Raw genomic sequence first — 23,502 nt, forward strand, 5'->3', positions numbered from 1 at the left:
TCTTGTGAAAAGCAATGGCTCTCCAACCCGAAAGCATCTGTGGGAGTGCAGATTAGTATCACTTTTAAACCTAAAACTCCGTGAGACGGACATCTGGATTCAATACAGTTTATTTTCCAATACGATTACCCTGAAAATCAGGCCCACACTTTGATAAATAGATTGAAAAAGCACACCAGTGCTTTGGTAAAATCACAAGGCCAAATTCTGTCTAGACCGACACATCAGCATTTCTAAAACCAGTTGTTGTTTCGTTTTGAAGTCGGCTCAGTACCCAGCGCTGTGCCCCAGGCTTGATCTCATGACCCTGAGATCAAGACCTAGTCTAAACTCAGGCGTTGGCCTGAGCCACCCAGGCACCCCTTTTTAAATTTCTCAAAAAACACCCTAATTATCCCAAAACAGCTAAATGGAAGCAATTCAACCATTTTTACATTATAAACTGATAAACGAGGATTACTCAATTAACCAATTAAACACAGAATACAGAGGACAGCATATGTTACAAATTAAGCCCAAGTCCTGATATTTTAAAACTCTTACACTAGTTACTTTTGAGGAAATCTGATTTCCCAGTCACTTTTAGGACTGCTGATACTATTTCATGTCTTGATAAATCATCAAACATTTCTGTTACTTTCAGCAAAGGATATTCTTCCCTACTCTAACTACCTTCCAGGGCTGCAGACACCAAGTGTAACTCTGGAAGCCTCAGTGCCTTCTCTAACATCAGGATGCTAGCCTACAAGAGAAGGAAAAGGATATGGTCATCAGTGCAGTCTGCTTTTACCAAGTAAATAGCAGTTTCCTTTCAGCCAAGTCTCCTGAACTCTGCCCTCTTCATTCCTGCTGTGGAAAGAGGCCTTTCTCCTTTGGTAACAAAAAGGGGAAACACTAGATTTTTATTGAACTGACTATCTTAACAGAAAGGCAAGGAAACCACCATTTTTCCCCCCCAAGGAAAATTAGATTGGCTGAGAAAAATTTAAATTTCCATCTCCTTCTACAGTCTAGGAAAGGAATTCTGAACAGCTTTAACTCCCCGTGATGATGACGCTTGGACTCCTGACTTTGTCACAGGCAGATTTCTAATCCCAAGAGGAAGGCCACTTACATGGCACGTCCAGCAGCTCTTAAATGAGGAATGCCTCTGCAGAAGTCAGACGGATGGTTTTCTACCTGCACATGTTTTCTTTTTTACTTGAGGAACCATTCCTGTTGTCATCTGCTCACTGCTAGCATCATAATGATTTTTGGTGACCTCTGTGCTACCAAGAAGGCTAAAAAGCCATCAGAACCTCTAGCAGTAGAAGCAATCCAGGCAGGAGGCGTCAACAGAGGGTCCATTAAACACTTCAACTTAGGGGAAAAATAAAGTCCAAACTCTATCCAAACTCTATCCATTCTACACGTCTCGAAACACAAGGTTAAACTAACCCCCCAAGAGCAGAGTTTGAGGCACTCAGGAAGAGCAGCCTCATTTCCAATTCTGTTCCACGCTTCTTTCTTCCTACCAGGTCTGTTTATTGATTCCTTCAAACTAACAGCTGAGAGACCACTGCCCACTGGCTTTCCATCTGGGAGAAGTTTCTAAAAGCAGGGGTACAGAGTCGCTAATGAGCCTCCTGGGAGACAATACTTTACGTGTGTGGTCAGAAGTCAATGCTGGAGGAATGGAGCACTTTCTGCGTGACTCTACACAGGGTTAGGACTCCCAGAAGCTCAAGCCGCTTTCCTCTGGACACCGCCCCTTACCTTTCCTTCACCTGTTCTGTCTATGTCCTTTCGCTGTAATAAACTATGGCCGTAAGGACGACCATATGCTAGCAGTCCTCCTGATGAATCAATGAACTGATGGGTGGTCTTGGGGCCCCCGAACACAGCAGGGCAAAGATTTTATAACAGAAAACTCATGACTGAAATGACTCCTGACCAAGATGGAAATGATGAGAAGACATGACTCAAAGACAGTTACAAGAACTTGGGCTTGTAAGTGACTCCCCAAATTGTTATTGTGCTACTTCATACAGAATGTTTTTTATTTACACACATACACACGCAAAGCAAACTCTTTAGCTTTTGATGAGATTAAAATAATTCCATGGGAAATAATAACAGCCAACACATACACAGCGCCTTCCCTGCGCTGGCCTCTGTTCAATGCACTTTGCATCTTAATTAACCCAGTTTCGAGGCAGATTCTACCTCCATTTTGCAGATGAGAAAACTATGGCACTGAAAGAATAAGCAACCCGCCCCGGGGTCACACGGCTGGGATTCAAGCTCAGGCATTCTGATCCAGAATCCGCTCTCGACTATGCTATAAAAAGAAAGTGATCCTCACAGTAAAGGGCCACCCTGACAACAGAGGAATAAATGCTTCCTGCCTTCTCGCTTCTTCATTTTATTTTCTAACACAAATCAAAGAGTCTACTTTTAGGCACCGTGTGACAACAAAAACACAGCAGTTAACACTCCGGGTTTCTGTAAAAGCCAACAGCTTCTAGCTATGCCAGGCTTTCTCTGAAGTGTAATGCTTAAACATCAAGTTGTTGATTCAAAATTGCTTCCATGTGAACAGTCAGTAAATATGTAATTTTCCCCTCAAACTACCTTAATATGCTTAGAAGTTTCTAAAAGGAAGCAAGTACGTCAACATAACAGCAGTAAGAAACGTAGATGTACCCATATATGTTAAAAGTTGGATTTCTCTAATTGTTAGGGATTACCAGCCTAAGGGCAACGTCCAAAACACAGGAGATCTGCCTTTGTTTGACTGTGGCCAGGAAACTGAGTTCCTAGCAGAAATCGATCATGGCCCCCAGACCCTGATGCAAGAGCATAAGCATGTTCATCCTCCAACTGTCTTCCAGACACGAACACGGCAGGACGGCAGCCTTGCCTTACTTCTAAGGCTTTATCATAAAGTTTTTTCTTTTAAAAATTCTACCCTTCCACTGACTCTTAAGAAATTTTTGGTGCAGTCCGTAGGAAAAGAAAAAGTTCAAAAGGCAAATGTGTCCAGGGAATGGGTTTCTCACCGTCTAACCACATTGCAGTTCTGTTCAGAAAGCTGAGTCTCGTTTTCTGTTCAGGAAAATGACTGCTGCAGTTCAAGTTCCTAAACTGACCACTCAGGTTAGTACTTTTACTTTCACAGTTTCCTGACTCGAGAGAGAGACATTCCGTCCTATTTTATTGATTCAAGAATTTTTTTAATTTTTTTTTTTAAGCTTTACAAACGTAGCGGACTCGGCAAGCAGAAAAACAGCAGTTCCCAAGTTCAGGCAACTGCAAACTAAAGTTAAAAACACCAATTCAGGTTCTAGTGTGACAAAGGAGTTTGGGGTAATTATGACTAACAAAATCTACATGAATGCACACAAGAGAGGAGGTCCCATTTTCTGTTAACCCTTTGTGGTACAGGAATTCCAACATTTCGGATCAGACCCCTAAGCTCACAGGCCAAACCATTTCCAGTGACTCCAGGTACAATGGAATTAGGCTCAGTGTTCCACATGAGTTTAACACTCTTTGAGGGGATTGTGTGTTTTCAGATTTGTCGTACATAGGTTGGTTTTATTTATTTTTTATTTTTTTAAAAGATTTTATTATTTGACAGACAGAGAGATCACAAGTAGGCAGAGAGGCAGGCAGAGAGAGGGGGGAAGCAGGCTCCCTGCTGAGCAGAGAGCCTGATGCGGGGCTGGATCCCAGGACCCTGGGATCATGACCTGAGCCGAAGGCAGAGGCCTAACCCACTGAACCACGCAGGTGCCCCCCCAGTTTGGTTTTAATGGGAAATCGATGACTCCAGGTAAATATATCCCAGAAACTGACAGAAAAGAAGGCAAAGTATAAGACCCCCAGTGGGCCTACACAGGCAAGCACCAGGACAAGTAACTCTGATAGAAAGTGGTTCTCAAAGTGGGGTTCCTGGACCAGCAGCATCAGCATCAACATCACTGGGAACTTGGAAAAAAGGCAAACTCTCAAGCCCCACCCCAGCCTCAGTGTCAGAATCTGATACAGGCTCAAGTTTGAGAACCACTGTCGAGAAACACCAGATAAATAATTACACGAAGCCCAACCCAGGGTATCTCAAACACGGCACTACTGATATCTGGGGCTGGTAATTCTTTTCGTGAGGTACCTGGTTTCCTGCGCTTTGCAGGATGTTGTGCCCCATCTCTGGCCTCTACCCACTAGATGCCAGCAATACTCTCCTCCAGTTGCGACAACCAAAATGTCTCCAGACCCTGCCAAACTGCCCTGTGGGCCCAAACCACCCTCTTTGAGAACCACTGGTCTAGTTTAGAAAACTGGACACTAACTTCAGGTGACCCTCACATCTTTCACTTTTCCTCTCAAAATGCTCTCAAGCCAGTTCCCGCTGCTTTCAACATTTATAAAAGGAATTAACTTTAGCTGGAACCTACTTTAAATGTTAAGAGTTAGTGTTCTAAGCATTAAAGCAGAAGTTATACAGAAAAGGTATAAGCTTGTCTAAAAAAAAAAAAAAAAAAAAACTAAAAGAAGGAAGGATAATTGAATCATAGCAAAAGGTAGAATCCTAGCATTTTACACTTGCTGCTGGAACAGTCGATCGGTGACGGATACTGCCTGGATTCACTCTGCCCAAACACGCAGCTGGATGATGGCAGAAAGAACCAGAGCCTCCCAATCAGACCTGGGTTCAAATCTTCATCCAATCACTTACTAGCTATAAGGCCTTGGGGAGTGACTTCAGGATCCTTTATGCCTCCATTTCCTAAACGTTAAAGGCCCACCGCAGTGGGATGCATAAACCCACTGTTTGTTTCAAAAACCCCCAGCAGGACCTGGGGACAACCCCTGAGGTTACATGCACGGCTGCTTCTGCAGGAGAACGCATGAGCACTCACACAGCATGGGATAAATAAAGAGTACAGTCTCGTCTCTTCAGGCCAAGTTTTTGCACCAGTGAGTTTTCAGGCCCAGTTTACAAACAAACTAACCCACCTGTGACTTTTAGAATACACTGAATTTTGGAGCTACTGAAAAGGTTAAAAGGTTAGCCATTGTTATTTCCAAAGTATAAATTCTGATCACATCACCTGCTTTGCAATCTCATGGTTCCTCAACACCGGCAAACTGAAATCCAATTCCTAAGAGTGGAGCACAAGGAAGGCCCTTCCAAAACTGGACACTAGGCCCTCCAGCTCTCAGGACTCTCCCCTGCCATGGCTACTCATACACCTTTTGCTCTGGTCACCTAGATGTAAGGGTGGTCCTTCATCGCGTCCTGTTCTTTCCATCTGCCTGGTGCAGGGCTGTGCACCCTCTTTCCTTCACACAGCCCACTCCTCTATCCAGTGACATCTCTCCCAAGACTTTCCTTGAACCCTGGTCCTCAAGGACACTCTTTCCTCTGTGTCTCCCCAGCACCCTGAAAGCTGAGAGCACAGGGCCACCTCCTCACCGGTCTGTCCAGCTCTTTGGAAACAGAGATTTTGGCATCACTGCCACTCTACCCCACAGATCCAGCCCAATGTTTAATAAATGCTTGTTTGATGAATAAGGGTGGTCAGTATTCTGTTTCCCTAATATGCTGGTTCCATCAGGTCAAGGGCCATAAAAATCAATGAATCAGAAGTTGGGAGGGCAGATGCTGTGACTTTTCACCCCTGCTCTACTACCCAAGCCTGGACTCAATAGGTACAGTATTTCCAAATCTATAAATCAATGAATATATGAATGTATGAATGAATGAATGAATGAATGAAGAGGATGGCACACATATATGACAATGTAAAGACGCAGCAGCACATCCAACAACAACAAAAACCCATAGCCAAGTGTTTTCATAAATTTGATAAAGTAAGGCACCTGCTCAAAAATGTCCTACCTTCAAGGAAGCTCCAGGGGGCCTGAAACACAAATGAAAAACACAAGACTCCAAGCATCATCTGGTCCAGTCATCAGCAAGGGCCCTGCTGTGCCCCAGTGAAAAAATGAGCTGATCTAAGGCTCCCCCAGAACATTTCAGTCCCAGAGCAGCTAAGTAATCACTTTCCATAAAACATTTATCAGCACTGCTCCTGGCCAGTAATCTCAAATATTCAGCAATTTATCGAACATGCATGAGTCACGATATTTTACTAAATAAGATAGCTAAGTTTTATAAAGTGTTGTCTGCATCTAAGTTCATATCATGCAAATATCATTATTGTGTCCTTTGCCTGCCCCCCCCCCCCACGTTCCCTTCTTCTCCCTCTGGCTCATGCTCCCACCCCCTTCTTCCTTTCCCTTACAGCTTCTGCACACCAACACCCAGGTCTTTCCCACTGCTCCCCACCTCCTCTGAAGTTAGCTACATGCAAATAAACTGGAGAGACTACTGCCTGCTTACAATAAAAGGCCTCAAAAAGCAAAATACAAAGGTCAAGTAGGCACTGGAGGCTTCAGGTTTTCTCTTCCCAATCAGGGCAGGCCTCTCAACAGTACTTCAAAAGCTATGACTGCGGAGGGCTGGACTATGCTGTTAGCTCTAAGGGGACAGCAAGTACCTCCCATCTTCCAGAAGGCCTTTATGACTTTTGAAATATCACCATTTAAGAGCACTCATTGTAGCAAGGAAACACAATTTCACTCTGCAAACATCAGTCATTTCCTCCAAATTCCCACCGTAAAGCCACAAACCTTTTAAACACTTAAGGTTTTAAAAACACTAAAGTTTTAATACAAATAATATGTCTTCAATCCAATCACACAGCCCTGGGCCGACCAATGAGCTGGAAAGAAGTGACTTTAGGTGCACAGAGACATGCTTTAGCTAAGAGTTTAATTCTTTATGGCAAGTGATACTGGTTTTCCATTAACGGTGGAAAATAAATTTTTCCTTGAAATAAAAGCATCTAACCTTTTCAAAGATAAATCTCTTTTACAAAACAAAACAAAACAAAAACACCCAAAAAACTATGTAGTAAATAAGAGTTCAGATGGTAATAGCAGCTGTAAAAAAAAAAAAAAGTAATAATAACTGATCTAGGGAGCTGGTGCTGTGCGAAAAGAGTTGTCAACCCCAGAGCAGAGAAGTAAGAGAGTGAAAGCCCCGGAGTTCTGCTGAGAGCAGGGAATCCCTGGCACTGCCGCCAGTGCTCCTGGCTCCAAGGCTTGGAACTGACCGCCGAGGTCCAAGCACCCCCCACCCCCACCCCATAGAGGTCGCGACGCTTTCGAGGAGCAAGCAAAACCCCACAAAGGAGAGCAGGAACGGGAGTCCCGCACTGGAAGGGGCGCGGTGGGACGGGGTTGCTAGGCTGGAAAGGGTGAGGATCCCGAGCCAGCCAGGCGCGGTGGGGGGTCACTGACTGAAGGGGCTCAAGGGGACGAGGGTCCCGGGCTGGAGGGGCGGGTCCGGGGTCAGGGCTACAAGGGGGGGGGATCCCGGGCTGGGGGGCGCGGGGAGGGTTCCCGACTGAAGGGGCGCACCGGGACTGGGGTCCTGGGCTGGAAGGACGCGGTAAGACCGCGGGGCGGTCTGGAGGAGCGCGGTGGGACCAGGGTCTGGAGCTAAAGGGTGAAGATCCCGGACTGGAGCGGCGCGGCGCAATCCCGGGGGTCGAGGACGCCCCCACGCGGAGAGGGAGACCGCCGACCCTACTGCCCCCACGCGGAGAGGGAGACCGCCGACCCTACTGCCCCCACACCCCGTCGCCTGCGGGAGTACGGGCCGCCCCGATCGCGTCTCGGCCGGCGCACCACCCGCCGGCCCTACCTGTCTTCGCTGGCGGTGATGACGCCGTCCTCCTTGGGGATGAGCAGCGCGGCCGTGACGGCGTCCTGGTGCCCCTCGATCTTGCTCAGCAGCACCGGACGGCTGCTCTGCGGCCTGGAGTGGATCTCGGCCGCCATGTTCGCGCGGCGGCGGCGGCCTCCCCGGCGGGCGGCCCATCAGCTGACGGCCAGGCGGGCGGGGACGCGCCGGTTCTGCTCCGGCTCCCGGGGCCGCGTGGGCGCTGCGCCGCCGTAAACTCCCGAGTGCTGCCGCCCCGGCCCGTATTGCCTGGGGAAGCCGCGCAGCCCAAAACTCCCAAGGCCTGCGGAGCGCTCCAGACCGCGCCTCCTGCGGACGCGGGAAGTGATAAAGGTTGGAAAGTGAAGGCATTTACCCAGGAATGGATTGAGCAGTTGGAGGGGATGAGGAATTGTCTCCCAAACCAGAGTCTTCTGGAAATAATACTACTTTGTGTTTATTCTAAGAAGCCATTGTTTGGAAGACATTCCAAGATAGTGGAATTGTGAAAAAATATAGGGCAGTTTAGATTCCATGAATGACAGTAGGTGACACTCATTGAGTGGTGACTATATACCAGACACTATTCCAGTTTCTTTACACGGATTGTCTTACTTAATGCTGCTAATAAACTTTAAGAGATTGAGAGGTGAGTGTTCTTGTATTCTCATCTTAGAGACAAGAAAACTGGACCATGGAGAAGTTAAATCACTTGCTTAAAGTCGCACAGTTATTAGAAAGAGGAAAGTAGCTAGCTCTAGAACTTCAGGAGCTGGCTTGGTACTCTGAGCCAGGCGCCTGCATTGCTGGAAGCTGGCCTGGTGCTCACAGCTGGTTCTTGCGGAACATAAACATTAGACAATGCCACTCTATAATCATATATAAACACAGCAAAACATGAAATTGTTCAAGCCATGAAAATGAACAAATATCCCTCTATTCTGGCCAATAAGAGCGACTCCTGTTTCTTTACCAATTACAGATTTAGCTTCTGCCTGGTCTTCCTCCCTTTTGACCAAATTAAAACCTCCAATCATAGAATTATCCCCGTTTTTCAACAGCATCCAGCCCAGTCCAGAGGAAAACCCTTCTTCCTTAAACCCTCCCTGAAATCACCTAATACAAACCTAAGTCCCACAATAAGTTCTTTCATTCACCAATGCCCCATAGTTCTCATCATATGCCTTCTGCCACTTACCAACCAACGCAACATGTTAACTATGAATGTGTTTCCGGTAGCTTTTGGCTGGAGTACATCAGTAGCTAAGTTAAAGGGTCATGATGGGGACCCAGAAAATCATTGACTCTGGAGGCCTCCCCTCTTCAACCCACACTCCCCCCAACACTGTATTATTCTGACTAATGAATTGCAGAATTCCAATACAGTTGTGTGGTACACAGGGCTATCCAGCACTTAAAATGTGACTAGTACAAATTGAGTTATGATATGGGGGCAAAATACACACTGAATTTTAAAGATGCAGTATGAAACAAAACAAAAAGATATTTCATTAATAATTTTCCTATTGCTTACATGTTGAAATGATAAAATTTAGATATACTGAGTTAGATATTTTAAAAATTAATGTTACCTGTTTCTCACTATTTTTTAAGATAGCTAATGAATTTTAAATTACATATGTTTCACAAAATAGTCATTCGTGGATTTATTCATTTATTCAACAAACATGTATTATACACCTACTAAGGACCATACACTGGCAAGATTAATAAGACATGGTTCTTGCAAGGCTTTTACAATATGATGATTAGACAGGCTACTAAACGACATTTTTAAACAACACATATCTATTGAGTGCCTGCTATGAGCCAGGCACCATTCTGCATGCAGCTGTGCTCCAAAGACACAAAAATCACTTGTCCATTAGAACGTATACTCCAGTGAAAGAACCAGATAATAAAATAAATTACTAAGTTACATAGTATATTAAAAGGTGTTAAGTGCTGTGAAAAGAATAAAACAGTGAAGGGTGATAAGGACGATTAAGGGTATTACAATTTTAAACAGGGTGGTGTTGAAGATTTCAAGACACACTACACAGATTGCCTTCATAGAAGGGAGGCAGTCAGCAAACACTCTTGGCCTGCAGCTCACTCAGGGTCTGCTTCAGAAGAAGGGAGCCACCATGGCTTGGCCATGCCCTTCATGGCACAGACAAAATTCAGTAACTAAAAGAGAAAGGTTTATAAAGGCCTGGCCATGTTGGTATGGTGCAGGACACACTGATAGAGCTCTCTCCCAGGTTGGATGAGGTTTTGTCAGGCCTGTATTTCAGCAGACTTCTGCCGAATCCTGTTATATCTGCCTTTCTTCACAGCTATGAGTGCTTAATAAATATCCTGCACACCAATCTCTGTCTCAGCTTCTGCCTGCAGAGAACACAGCCTGAGGAAAGGCCCCACGGGGAAGGTGACATCTGAGCGAAGAAGGAGAGCAGGGAGCAAACCATGTAGAAATATGGAAGATCTCCTTTCCTGGAAAGGAACAGCGAGTGCTAAGGCCCTGAGGTGAGTGCAGTTTTCTAGGGTTGGCAAAGCAGCTGGTGTGGCTGGAGCAGAGTGAGCGAGGAATACAGAGAGATGAGAAAGAAGGGTCACCAGATGGATCATGTTAAGCCCTGAGGTCATGGTAAGGACTTTTGCTTTTCTTTTAAGTGACTGCTTTTCCTTTAAGCCAGTGGAGGATTTTGAAGGCAGAAAACTGCCTTAATCTGCTTTTAGTCTTAAAAGGCAAGGATGTCAGTTGGGAGGCTAAGAAAATAAGGCAGTTGAGAGTTGATGATGGTTTAGCACAGACTGCAGATGGTGAGAAGACAGCAGAGTCTAGATATTTCTGGAAGGTGAAGCCAGTGAGCTTTGTTGGATGTGGGTTATGAAATAAAGAGGAGCCAGGATTTGTGGGATGACCAACCAGAGGAATGGAACAGTCTGGGGAAGGTATTTGGGCAAGAACACAGGGAGTTTGGTTTTGGATATATGAAGCTCGAAGGACCTATAGATGTCCAGGTGGAGGAGTTAGCGGATGATCAGGCACAGGAGTTTTGTACACACAACTGAAGAGCAGAGAGGCCTCTTCTGAACGTATAACATTGGAATTTGAAGGGGTGTAAATGAAGTGTACCAAGCCGCCCTGGGCAGGGTATGTTTCCTGGGCCTGGGTCCTAGAAACATGTAGTCTCATTTTGAATAACGGGACTATTATCCATTTATTGAATAAGTAAATAAATGAAAAAATAATAAACAAATTGAAAAAATAAACAAATTCATGAATGAATTTTAAAAACTGGCTAATTCCTCAACTCTGTGAGTTAGTGGTAAAAAGTCTCTGAGACCCTACATTTTTGGTTCCATAAACAATTTTCTCATTGTATTTACTGAGAAACTCTCCATACAGAAACAACTCATTTTAATATACATTGTTTGCTTCAACTAGATTATTAGATTATTTCTCCCATTAAGTGGACTATTACAGAAATAACAGTTTCCTGTGCTTATAATCCATTTATCTGATGAATGAATGTTCAGTGAACTTTTTTTTTTTTTAAAGATTTTATTTATTTGACAGAGAGAGATCACAAGTAGGCACACAGAGAGAGAGAGAGTACAGAGAGAGAGAGAGAGAGGAGGAAGCAGGCTCCCTGCTGAGCAGAGAGCCCGATGCGGGACTAGATCCCAGAACTCTGAGATCATGACCTGAGCCGAAGGCAGAGGCTTAACCCACTGAGCCACCCAGGTGCCCTTCAGTGAACTTTTTAAACATGCAGTGTACATTTATTGAAACACAAAGACCAGTCATGATCTTTTTTCATCCCTTCTTAGAGAATTTGCTTCACCCAGAAATCCATCAGCTCTGTTTTATGATATGTGCCAACCTGCTATTTCCTCCCTCCCCAAAGAGAACCCTTTTCTAGGCTAATGAACCATTCAGATGTTCCCTCTTGAAAGGTTAAGCTAAGAGACCGAATCGAGTTGTATGATCTAGCAAAGAAAAACAAGAGCTAGACGATAGTTAAGAACAGATTTTATTCTGGAACTATTGCGATAAGGGAAAACAGACCTCTGTATGGAACTGAGCTCAATTCCAAATACAACATGGACCAGGGCAATTATAGCCATGGGGGCTGGGAGGTGTCCGAGAACACTGAACTAAGTGGAAGCATCAAAGGTAAGGATGGGGGGCAGGATTCTAGCTAAACCAACAGGATTCTTCTGAAGGCAGGCCAGGGTGATCAGGTATCACCAGGGGACAGTGGTGGGTGATGAATTTAGTTAGATATTGAGGGTAATCATATATTAAGGGTGGGGGAGCCTTTCTTTTTTTTTCTTTTAAAGATTTTATTTATCTGACAGAGATCACAAGTAGGCAGAGAGGCAGGCAGAGAGAGGAGGAAACAGGCTGCCTGCGGAGCAGAGAGCCCAATGCGGGGCTCGATCCCAGGACCCCAGGATCATGACCCCGAAGGCAGAGGCTTTAACCCACTGAGCCACCCAGGTGCCCCGTGGGGCAGCCTTTCTAAACTGACTTAGGATTCTCGCTGAAAGCAGGCTATGCAGTCCCAACAGACACCAAAACCTAAGGTTGAAGCCTCGTTACAAAGAGGGCATAGGGGAGTCTGACTAAAGTTTGGTCAAGGGGAGAACCTTTGCCAGAGCCTAATATTAGAGATTCTTGAGCTAAGTAGTAACATCCCTGGGTCTGCGTTCCAGGGAGATGAATGAAGATGAACAGAGTCTGGGGAAGAGAGGAAGGTGCAAGATGTGTTTGGAGGTCTGGCAAGGAGGTGAGGATCACCATCAGGTAGCCAACCGCTGCTAGATGTGACACCTAGACAAAAGTGGGTGTTTGTGGAAAAAGGAATAATTGAAGACATAGTAGTCCAAGCTGGGTAACTGTGGGGGGACACTGATGCCATGAACAAGTAGAGAGACCACAGAAACAGGTATCTTTTGGGGGCTAGATATTCAGCCTGCAACTCAAAATCGAAAATTCTGAGAAGCCCTCCTTTGTGAATTAATATTAGAGCAAAACATTTATATGAACAGTTGGGTAGGAAAGTTTCCACTAAAAAGTGGAATATAAAGGGGGAAAGAAACCCTTATAATCCCACTGTTCTCATTTTTATATATATTTTCAGATTTTTTTGGCGGGGGGCGGGGGGATGCTTTAAAAAGTTTGTACTATTAGAAATTGAAATTTTGGTTAAGTCACTATCACTTCGTCTAGGGTTCCTGAAAAGAAGTTTTCTGGAGACATGTTGGGTAAATATTCGCTCCTAAATAGTGGCTGGGTTGAGGGTCTGTAACTCTTAAGACTAAATACACATACATTGACAAGAAGTGTTTTTATTTTAATTTACTTTTTATTTTTATTACTTTTATTAAGACTTTCACGTGTTTCTTTAGACTGAGAGTGAAACAGGTTTTTGCGCTAATGAGAAAGGAAAGAAGAAGAAGCAACTGAGGGTGAAACAACTCCCACACATTTCCGGACCCAAACGCCCCTCAAGCCCCGATCACCTGAAAGTAATCTTTGGGTTGGCAGGAACCAAAGCTCGCACACGCGCAGTAAAACTCTACGGCAGCCGCCCGCCTCCGGGTACTAGCCCCGCCCGGATCTCGCTCACCTCGCCCAATTCCGGGGGGGGACTGTGTTACCGAGACACTGGTCCGACTTCCTTCCTTCCGCCCTCCATTGCTTTTTCCCGAGAAATGGCATCCGGCTTGGGGAGACTGCTTTTGCGGGGGCCTCGCTGCCTCCTGTCACCGGCCACTCCCACTCTCGTCCCGCCAGTTCGGGGCATGAAGAAGGGATTCCGTGCCGCCTTCCGCTTCCAGAAGGAGTTAGAGCGATGGCGCCTGTTCCGGTGCCCGCCGCCGCCCGTGCGCCGGTAGGAGGCTCCTCGGAAGGGGTCGGGATGGGCGTCGTGGACCAGACGGCTGCCGGGAGGGTTGTTCCTCGTTAAAGCGCGCCTGGCTTGAGCCTAGGACGTTTGCCGTAGGGACACCGGTGTTACGTGGACGCGTGGGCTGAGGCCCAGGGAATGGGCCAGGGAATTCTGCCGCGGGGTGGAGCGCGGGGCTGTGCCCGACGCTTTGGAACTGTTACTTAGAGCCTGTCCACTGAGTTGTGAGAAACGACGCCTGCCGAGGCTAACCAGCCTTTGTGTAGGCTTGGGGGTGTCGTTTCTCTCGTCATGGCTGAGAGTTCCTGGGTGAGAGAGGGGAGAAACCGTCGCACAGCATTGCAAGAGCCAAATTAAGTATGTGCAGCTACACGTCTGTTTGCCAGAATAAAAGGAAAACGGTTGAGCTTTAGCGTTCTTGCCCCAGTTAATCTTGTTTCTTCTCAGTCTTGCTCCAGTAGTGTCTGGCGTTAGCAGGCCAAGTCCAGTAGTGTGGCATGAAGAGACAGCCGCGTAGCTCCCAGTGACGTCTGCTGTGCCTGCGGTCTTGAGTCTTGTTCTCTAACAGTGTGACTTTGACGTGTAGTCGTGGCGATGTAAAATAGGACTCCTTTTGTAGGTGTTTGAGTTCCATGTTATTGCTATTACAACCGATGGAACAGTGATTAGTTCTGAAGTTCTTACTCCTTGGGAAATGTAGTGTGAAATTTTGATAACTACTTCAATATTGCTCCCCCCCCCAAGTTGAACCAACTTCCACATCTGTCAGTAGGAATATATATGTGTTCATATTCCTATACTCTTTCAAAACAATATTGTTATTTTCCTAATAGGCAGAAAACAGTATCTCTTAACTCCCGCTTTGATTACTGAGAGCTTAGTCACTTTTGGCTTTTACAGTTGGAAGAAACTAAGGATTGTATAAGTTAATGTACATTTTATGACATAACCAAGATCTTTACATTTTATTATCCATTTTTACTTAAAAGAGTTTTATTTGGATTTCACTGTCTCTTTTTAGAAAGACCTTTTAGCATTCTTGGGAATGCTTATGAACTTTTAATCTACTTGTAATGATATTAGATTATTTAGATGCTAACTTAAGTGGGGGTTTTTAAAACTTAATAAAATATGGGAAGTGTAGCGTACTTACTGTTTAGAGTTTGAGCCTGTGAAGTTATAACTCCTATTTTGTACCTACATATAAAGCACAATTCCATGGTTATAGCAGAAATAAAGACTCAAAAAGATAGGGTAATGACTTAATTTCTGATGTTGAAGAACTTTAATTTGGCAGTTGGCTCAAAGGCAAAATGAATCCACCAATATATATAGCAAAGAACCAGGAGTAATCATCTGACTTCAATTTTAACTTTCAGAAAACCGAAGTGTGGTGTTAAAATGAAACTCAGTCTTTTCTTTATTTCCTTTACATAATCAATAAAGTTGCATCTCAGTTAAAGTTTTCACGTTATTGTAGCTTCTTATTGCTCTCTTTACCATCTCTTACTGTCTCCTGTTTTACATTTTTAGTTCAGAGAAGCCCAACTGGGATTACCATGCTGAAATACAAGCATTTGGACATCGGTTACAAGAAACCTTTTCCTTAGATCTTCTCAAAACTGCATTTGTTAATACCTGCTATATTAAAAGTGAGGAGGCCAAACGCCAAAACCTTGGAATAGAGAAAGAAGCTGTTCTTCTGAATCTTAAAGACAATGAAGAACTCGCTGAACAGGGGACGTCTTTTTCAAAAACTTGCCTCACACAGTTTTTTGAGGATGCATATCCAGACTTGCCCACTGAAGGCATTAAAAGTCTTGTTGACTTTCTCACCAGTGAGGAAGTGGTATGTCACGTGGCCAGAAACTTGGCTGTGGAGCAGTTAACACTGAGTGCAGAATTTCCAGTTCCCCCACCTGTTTTACAGAAGACTTTCTTTGCAGTGATTGGAGCCCTGCTACAGAGCAGTGGCCCTGAGAGAACTGCTCTTTTCATCAGGGTAGGTAATGCTTACAGTGCACATGCTGGGACCTGCTTGGGGTGAACAGTAAGGTTGTAATTCATTTCTTGAAGGTGATCTGTGGATTTTTCTCCCTACCAAATTCTGAGAAAGACCTAAAGCTTTTTTTTTTTTTTTTTAAATGTTTATTTGAGAAAAGAGAGTGTGCACATGTGTGCATGATAGGGGGTAGACGGAGGGAGAGAGTCCTAAGTACACTCTGCTGAGCATGGAGCCTGGTGCGGAGCTCCATCTCTGGTTCTGAGGTTACCTTGAGCTGAAACCAGGAGTCAGAGGCTTAACCGGCTGCACCACGCAGGCACCCCCCATATGTGCATTTTAGAAACTGTTCTAGAGAGATGGGATTAGAATAATTCAACTTGTGCTCCCACTGAAAGCTCTAATAATAAACTAATAAGACCATTTTCCTGTGGGGAAAAATAGGAGGCATAGGTGATCACCAAAAAAAATCTGGATTTCTTTTTATATTCCTACTAATATCTTAGGTATTCACATTGTTTTTCCTTTACCCTGCAGTTGGTTATTCTATATTGGAAGTAATTCAGTGATCCATACATAGTGTAACTAACTCTATGTGTCTCATAAGACAACTCTAGATCTATACATTAGAAAATTCAAAGTCCCCTATTGATGACCTATAAATTTTAATTTTTTTTTTTAATTTCCAGTATAATTAACATTCAGTGTTCTGTTAGTTTCAGTGATAAATATTATTTATTGACAAAGCCGAAATAGAGTTCTAGTGCTTGGGCAGGTGTTGTAACGAAATTAACTATTTTGTGAACTAAGGTATTTTTCTTTTTAAAATTTCTCCCCTCATGTCCCCATTCACCCATCCTTTATTATATGCTGTTTTTGTTAACATGAATTAATTGCAGTATATTGTGACAATTCATATTCCCATATTTTCTGTCAACACTGGTAATTTTTTTTATTGGCAGATGAATTCTACTTTGAATGGTCATAATTTTTCTATTTTTTTAGTCTTAGAAATTGAAAATATTATCAAGTCTTTAATAGTTTTAAAAGAAAGTTATTGTGAAATTACTTAGATGATTTTTTTTTAAATCATGAATTTAGACAGTGAAGTACTATTATAGGAGTTTCTGTGAGAAGTTACCACTATTTATTCATTAATTCGTTTGTTTTAAAAATATTTTTCTTACTGATAAAAATACATTTCTAAGGTGTGAGATAAGATTTTACCTTTATGAACTTCGGTGGTGTTTTTTTTTCAAGTTTTTATTTAAATTCCATTTAGCTAATGTGTAGTGTAATATTAGTTTCAAGAGTAGAATTTAGTAGGGGCACCTGGGTGGCTCAGTGGGTTATGCCTCTGCCTTCGGCTTAGGTCATGATCCTAGGGTCCCAGAATCGAGTCCCACATCGGGCTCTCTGCTCAGTGGGGAGCCTGCTTTCTCCTCTCTCTCTCTGCCTGCCTCTCTGCCTACTTGTGATCTCTGTCTGTCAAATAAATAAATAAAATCTTTAAAAAAAAAAAAAGTAGAATTCAGTGATTTATCACTTACATATAACACATACTCATCACAAGTGTATTTGTTAATACCCATCACCCATTTAACCTACTCCCTTGCCTACCTCCTTTCCAGCAGCTCTGTTGGTTCTCTGTAGTTAAGAGTCTCTTTTATGGTTTGCCTCTCTTTTCCCCCTCCGGGTCCATCTGTTTCCTTTCTTAAATTCCACATATGAGTAAAATCATTTTGTATTTGTCTTTTTCTAGCTGACTTATTTCATTTAACATAATATTCTCTAGCTCTACTCATGCCATTGCAAATGGCAAGATTTCATTCTTTTTTATGGCTAAGTAATGTTGTGTGTGTGTACACCACTTTATCCGTTCATCATTTGATGGACATTTGAACTCTTTCTATAATTTGGCTACTGTTGATAATGCTGCTATAAACTTTGGGATGCATGTGTCCTTTTGAATCAGTATTTTTGTATGGTTTGGGTAAACCCGTAGTAGTATAATTGCTAAATCACAGGGTAATTCTGTTTTGAGTAGCCTCCGTACTGTTCTCCAGAGTGGCTGCACCAGTTTGCATTCCCACCAGCAGTGTAAGAGTGTTCCCCCTTTCTCCAAATCCTCGCCAACTTCTGTAGTTTACTGTGTTTTTAATTTTAACCATTCTGACTGGTGTGAGGTGGTATCTTACAGTTTTGATGTGTCTTTCTTGATGTTAGCATATGTTCATGTGTCTGTATGTCTTTGGAAAAATGCCTGTTAATGTGTTCTGCCCATTTCTTAAATGGATTATTTGTTTTTTATGTGCCGAGTTTGATAAGTTCTTTATAGATTCTGGATACCAACCCTTTATCAGATACATCATTTGCAAATGTCTTTCCCATTCTGAAGGTTGCCTTTTAGTTTTGTTGACTGTTTCCTTTGTTGTGCAGAAGCTTTTTGTCTTGATGAAGTCCTAGTAGTTCATTTTTGCTTTTGTTTCCCTTGCCTCTGGAGATGTGTCTAATAAGAAGTTGCTATAACCTATGTCAGAGAGGTTGCTACCTGTGTTCTCTTCTAGGATTTTGATAGTTTCCTGTTTCACAATTAGGCTTTTATCCATTTTGAATTTACTTTTGTATATGGTATAAGAAAGTGGCTCAGCTTCATTCTTTTGCATGTTGCTGTCCAATTTTCCCAAATTTATTGTCTTTTTTCCAGTGGATATTTTTTCCTGCTTTGTTGAAGATTAGTTGACTGACCATATCTTTTGGGTCCGTTTCTGAGTTTTCCATTCTGTTCCATGGATCTATATATGTTTCTGTGCCAGTATCCTACTCTTTTTAAAAATTTATTTATGTATTTATTTCATTATTATTTTTTAAATTTTTATTTATTTTAATTTTATTTTGGGGGTGAGGAAGGGCAGAGGGAAAGAGAGATAATCTGAGCTGAGCTGAGCTGAGCTTGATCTTACAACCCTGAGATCTTAACCTGAGCTGAAATCAAGAGTTGGGTGCTTAACTGACCGCACCACCTAGGTGCCCCAGTACCATACTGCCTTGATCACTACAGCCTTGTAATAAAACTTCAAGTCCAGAGCTGTGATGCCTTCAGCTTTGATTTTCTTTTTCAAAACTGCTTTGGCTATCTAGGGTCTTTTGTGGCTCCATATAAATTTTAGGATTGTTTGTTTTAACTGAAAAATGCTGGTGGTATTTTGATAGGGATTACATTGAATGTGTAGATGGCTTTGGGTAGTATAGACATCTTAACAGTATTTGATCTTCCAGTCCATAAAATAGAATGTTTTTTTGTTTCTTTCTGTCATCTTCAGTTTCTTTCGTAAGTGTTCTATAGTTTTCAAAGTACAGATCTTTTACCTCTTTGGTTAACTTTATTCCTAGATAGGGGATGTCTGGGTAGTTCAGTTGGTTATGCATCTGCCTTTGGCTCAGGTCATGATCCCAGTGTCCTAGGATCCAGTCCTGCATTGGTGCTGCTCCCACTGCTTGTACATGTACTTGCTCTCTTCTTTCTCTCTCTCCGACAAATAAATAAAATCTTTTTTAAAAAAAAGTTTATTCCTAGGTATCTTACGGGTTTTGGTGAAATTGTAAATGAGACCTATTCTTTGATTTCTCTTACTGCTGCTTCATTATTGGTGTATAAAAGTGCAACAGATTTCAGGACGTTGATTTTTCATCTTGAGACTTGACAACTTGTATTTCAGTTCTAGCAACTTTTTTGTGGAATCTTTGAGTACTCTTGTCAGAATATCATGTTGTCTGCAGCAACTATGACTTTTGTAAGAAAACTTACATGAAGAATTATATGGATATGAAAAGGAGTAATACATTTTGTCGTTTTCAATTCCCATTAAGTTTTAAATTCTGTTAAAAGTGTGCTTTGATTACAGTCCTTATTTTCTTTATACTACTTTAAATGTATAAATTGTATTTTTATATGCAGGACTTCCTAATTCCTCAGATGACTGGAAAAGAACTTTTTGAGATTTGGAAGATAATAAATCCCATGGGGCTACTGGTAGAAGAACTGAAGAAAAGGAATATTTCACCTCCTGAATCTAGACTTACCAGGCAGTCTGGAAGTACCACAGCTTTGCCAGTGTTTTTTGTTGGCTTATACTGGTTAGTAAAATTTTATTCTTAACTTCATAACATTGATTGGAAGCCTTACAACTGACTTTTCACAGTTCTTAATACAAGCTCTAATTGCATTAACAGATTTAAAAAATCTCATTCCCATGATTTTTTTTTTTAAGATTTTGTTTCTTTATTTGACAGAGAGATCACAAGTAGGCAGAGAGGCAGACAGAGACAGAGGGGGAAGCAGGCTCCCTGCTGAGCAGAGAGCCCGATGCGGGGCTTGATCCCAGGACCTTGAGATCAGGACCCTGAGATCATGACCTGAGCCGAAGGCAGAGGCTTCAACCCACTGAGCCATCGAGGCGCCCCACTCTCATTCCCACAATTATCTATTGATTACTTTCCTGCTGGTCAGTCTTAGGGGAAGGTAAATAATCTGTGGTTTGCTAATAGTAGCTTTTGTTAACCAACTGTACATTATAGAATTCCATTCATTTCAGTGAATAAGAATTTCATGTTAATTAAATATTTCTGTAGAAAAATAAAAATTCTGATTCATAAGTGTTAGAGATTTACCCTTAATCCACACTTGTAATAGCTTCAGCTGAGCCTAGGACTAGAAAAAGAAGGGCCTAGTTATCCATCAAAATATATAAATCAGCCCACATTGAGAATGTTTTAGTTTTGTTAGTAAACAGTTGGCTTGCCTCACACTGATTGAATATTTAAGAAACCTAGATTAAAATTTAGGTCAGTATTTTTCTGATCTTTATATGATGTAGGATTTTATAGGTTAAAGGCATTGGGAGACATCACAACGGAGAAAATGGACAATGTTGTAAAAAGTTTCAACTTTAGTTTTAATTGAAATACAAAGCAAAATAATGAGGTACTCTTGCTTATTAACTTGGTAAGTCTTAAGCATATCTTTTATCAGCAGTTCATATATTCCTAGTAGAAGAAAAGAGTGGTACAGTATTTCTTTTTTTTTTTTTTTTTTTTTGCTCAATAAATGTTTAATGAAGGGTCTCCCGAGTGGTACAGTATTTCTGTCAGTAATTTTGACCAGACGCCAAGAGGTTTTAAATTCTTCATATCCTTTGACTTGGTATTCTCACTTTGGGTGTGTCTCTCCAGATTGCATCAAAAATTTGCATATTTGCAAGATACGCATTTGTTGTTTACTCTTCGTACCCCATGCCTAGAACAGTTCCTAGAACATGGTAGTCAGTAAACAGTTGTTGAACTAATATTATTTTTTTCAATTAGAAAATTAGAAATAACTTTGGAATCCAGTAAGAGAAGAATAATAAATGCACATGACAGAATATACTACAACTAGGACAGGTGATTTTTTTAAGAGACTTTTAGTGACATACAGAAATTTTGAAGAATGGCCTCTTATTTTTAAACAAAGCAGTTTGCCCTACTACTACCAGTGGTTGTCACTGGGTAGTAAAATTATTTAGTTTTTCCCTAGATTTTACATAATGGTATTTTTAAAAAAATCATCAGTGATACACTAAGACCATCATTGGACCAGAAACATAATAAACATTTTGTAAAAGCTTGAAATTCACTCAGATGATTTTCTCATTCCATACTATTACAAATATGTATATGGAGAATTATTACTGTAAAGTTTAACTTATATGATTAATCTTTGTTTCATTTCAAATTACTACCATAGCAAATATTTCTTAGCAAATTCCTTCTGTATTGTTTTTCTTTTTCCTACATAGTTTTGCTCATTTTTCTTTAATTTGGTTCTATTCTTCCTTAGCTTTCAAGTCAACTTCTATTGAATCTGAGCTATTAAGTGGAATTGCTGCTCATGAGATTTTCAGAGATGCTTCTTTTTTTTAAAGGTTTTATTTATTTATTTGACAGAGACCACAAGTAGGCAGACAGGCAGGCAGAGAGAGGAGGAAGCAGGCTCGCTGCCGAGCAGAGAGCCCGATGCGGGGCTCGGTCCCAGGACCCTGATATCATGACCTGAGCTGAAGGCAGAGGCTTTAAACCACTGAGCCACCCAGGCGCCCCCAGAGATGCTTCTTTAGTTAGTAAAGTTTGGGGTCAGGGAATTTCTAGGAAGTAGTTAAATGTTATTGAGAAGTAGCACATCCATGCCACACTTGTTCAGTGCACATCCTTTGCTCCTTGTGGGAACAGTTCTACATTTTTGGAGAAGAATTTGCCAGTTTTTTGTAATAGAAATATCAGTATAGCGGGAATACCCATTTTTGTTTAATTTGGCTTAACTAGAATACTGATACCCTTAAGTGTTCACTGTGCGACCTCAGTATCTTTTGGGAATAAATTAGAGTGGATTATAATATATAAAATAATGTTTTAAACCTTAGCAAGTTTTAAAGATCTAAAGCTCTTAATTTAAAGGACAGACTGATTTCTTACTTGCTTTAAAGTTTAGATGAGAAACCAGAAAGGCAACAATTATTTTCCATAAAACTTTTCTCATATCACAGATTCAGGATGAATTAAAAATAATGTAGTTATATTTTCCATGAACATTTTAATAGTTTCTTATAGCAAGATTTGTATATATTCTTTAAATTCCTTCAACAACAACAACAGCAGCCGCAGAACAAATTCCTGTTTACATGTGCCTTGGTTTTTTGATTTGAAAAATACTGGATCCATCTTGTGAGTTGTTTGTATTTCTATGGAAATGTAAATATTTCTTTTCTAAATACTGCATATGATAAATTTGTAACAAAACTAGTTAATATCCAAAGCTCTTGTGTTATTTCTGGTAGATATTATTGCCAAAGTAAGATTTAGAAGCCATAACTGATTTGTGGACTGTCTTATGATCATGGGTAATTTCAGACTATTCTTGTTTTTTTTCCTAGTGATAAAAAGTTGATTGCAGAAGGACCTGGGGAAACAGTGCTGGTTGCAGAAGAAGAAGCGGCTCGAGTGGCACTTAGGAAACTCTATGGGTTCACTGAGAACAGACGGCCCTGGGACTATTCCAAGCCCAAAGAGAATTTAAGAGTAGAAAAGACTGTCACTGCCAACTAACCTGTCAAAATTGTTGCAGCCTGAATTTTGTGAGCCAGAGAATGAGATAAATGTTGAAAATGTTCAAAGCTGGATATTTTTCCAAATTGTAAATAAATAGGTCTTATTTCTCATAATGAGTTCCTAAAAATAAATAATATTTATCAGGTCATTGATTTTTGGGGGCGGGTTCAGAAGTCTTAGATGTTTTTCCAGTAAGTTTTTTCTAAAGTCCTTGATTTTGTTATTTCATTTAACATGTGTAGTTAGATCTGTTTTATTCTTGGCTATCTTTGCGGTATCACCATAATTTGAATATATGTTTTACATGAACTTTAATACCAACAAAAAAGGCACTCTTTCTCTAAAGATTTTATTATAGTTTAATTTGATATACCCACGTTGGTGAACTGTTTCCATAGTGGGATTTTAGCTAAAATAGTAATAACCCTCAACCCTTATAAATGCTAAAGTGCAGCTTATCACAATTAGACAGTTATTTACATGATCCCTAGAGTCTGTCTAGGTTTAAAATTCTGTATACCAATTCATAGTTATTCAATTTCTATAAAACAAATAAAAGATAAAGTTTATACTTTTAAAAGAAAAGGAAGTCAAAAGCAGCTAACTGAAAAAGTATGTATTTATCAATGGTATTGGAAAAACAAAGTATCAATTTA

General features: G+C 41.6%; 2 protein-coding genes across 3 annotated transcripts in view; one reads left to right on the forward strand and one right to left on the reverse strand.

The window, feature by feature from the left end:
- The window catches only part of WDFY1 (WD repeat and FYVE domain containing 1), a 42,622-nt gene extending 34,473 nt beyond the window's left edge, over positions 1-8,149 (reverse strand). Inside the window, exon 1 of one of the 2 annotated variants that reach the window (XM_032354973.1) lies at positions 7,760-8,149. In XM_032354973.1, the coding sequence (XP_032210864.1) occupies positions 7,760-8,149 (390 nt within the window). The remainder of the gene's footprint in view (positions 1-7,759) is intronic. The other variant, XM_032354974.1, reaches the window with a different exon arrangement.
- Positions 8,150-13,456: 5,307 nt separating this feature from the next.
- Positions 13,457-23,415, forward strand: MRPL44 (mitochondrial ribosomal protein L44). Its single transcript, XM_032354975.1, has 4 exons — positions 13,457-13,686; positions 15,235-15,703; positions 19,662-19,840; positions 22,672-23,415. Exons 1-4 carry the CDS (start codon positions 13,508-13,510, stop codon positions 22,841-22,843), a joined length of 999 nt encoding a protein of 332 aa, XP_032210866.1. The 5' UTR covers positions 13,457-13,507; the 3' UTR covers positions 22,844-23,415.
- The last annotated feature ends 87 nt before the right edge of the window (positions 23,416-23,502 follow it).

This window comes from Mustela erminea, chromosome 8 (assembly GCF_009829155.1).
Source record: "Mustela erminea isolate mMusErm1 chromosome 8, mMusErm1.Pri, whole genome shotgun sequence".
NCBI lineage: Eukaryota > Metazoa > Chordata > Mammalia > Carnivora > Mustelidae > Mustela > Mustela erminea.

Bases quoted from the DNA above. Each gene is read 5' to 3' on its own strand.
- MRPL44 (XM_032354975.1), top strand. From the start codon at position 13,508: ATGGCATCCGGCTTGGGGAGACTGCTTTTGCGGGGGCCTCGCTGCCTC. The intron at 15,704-19,661 runs GTAGGTAATGCT...TTTTATATGCAG, and splicing joins GAACTGCTCTTTTCATCAGG to GACTTCCTAATTCCTCAGAT. The intron at 19,841-22,671 runs GTTAGTAAAATT...TTTTTTTCCTAG, and splicing joins TTTTTTGTTGGCTTATACTG to TGATAAAAAGTTGATTGCAG.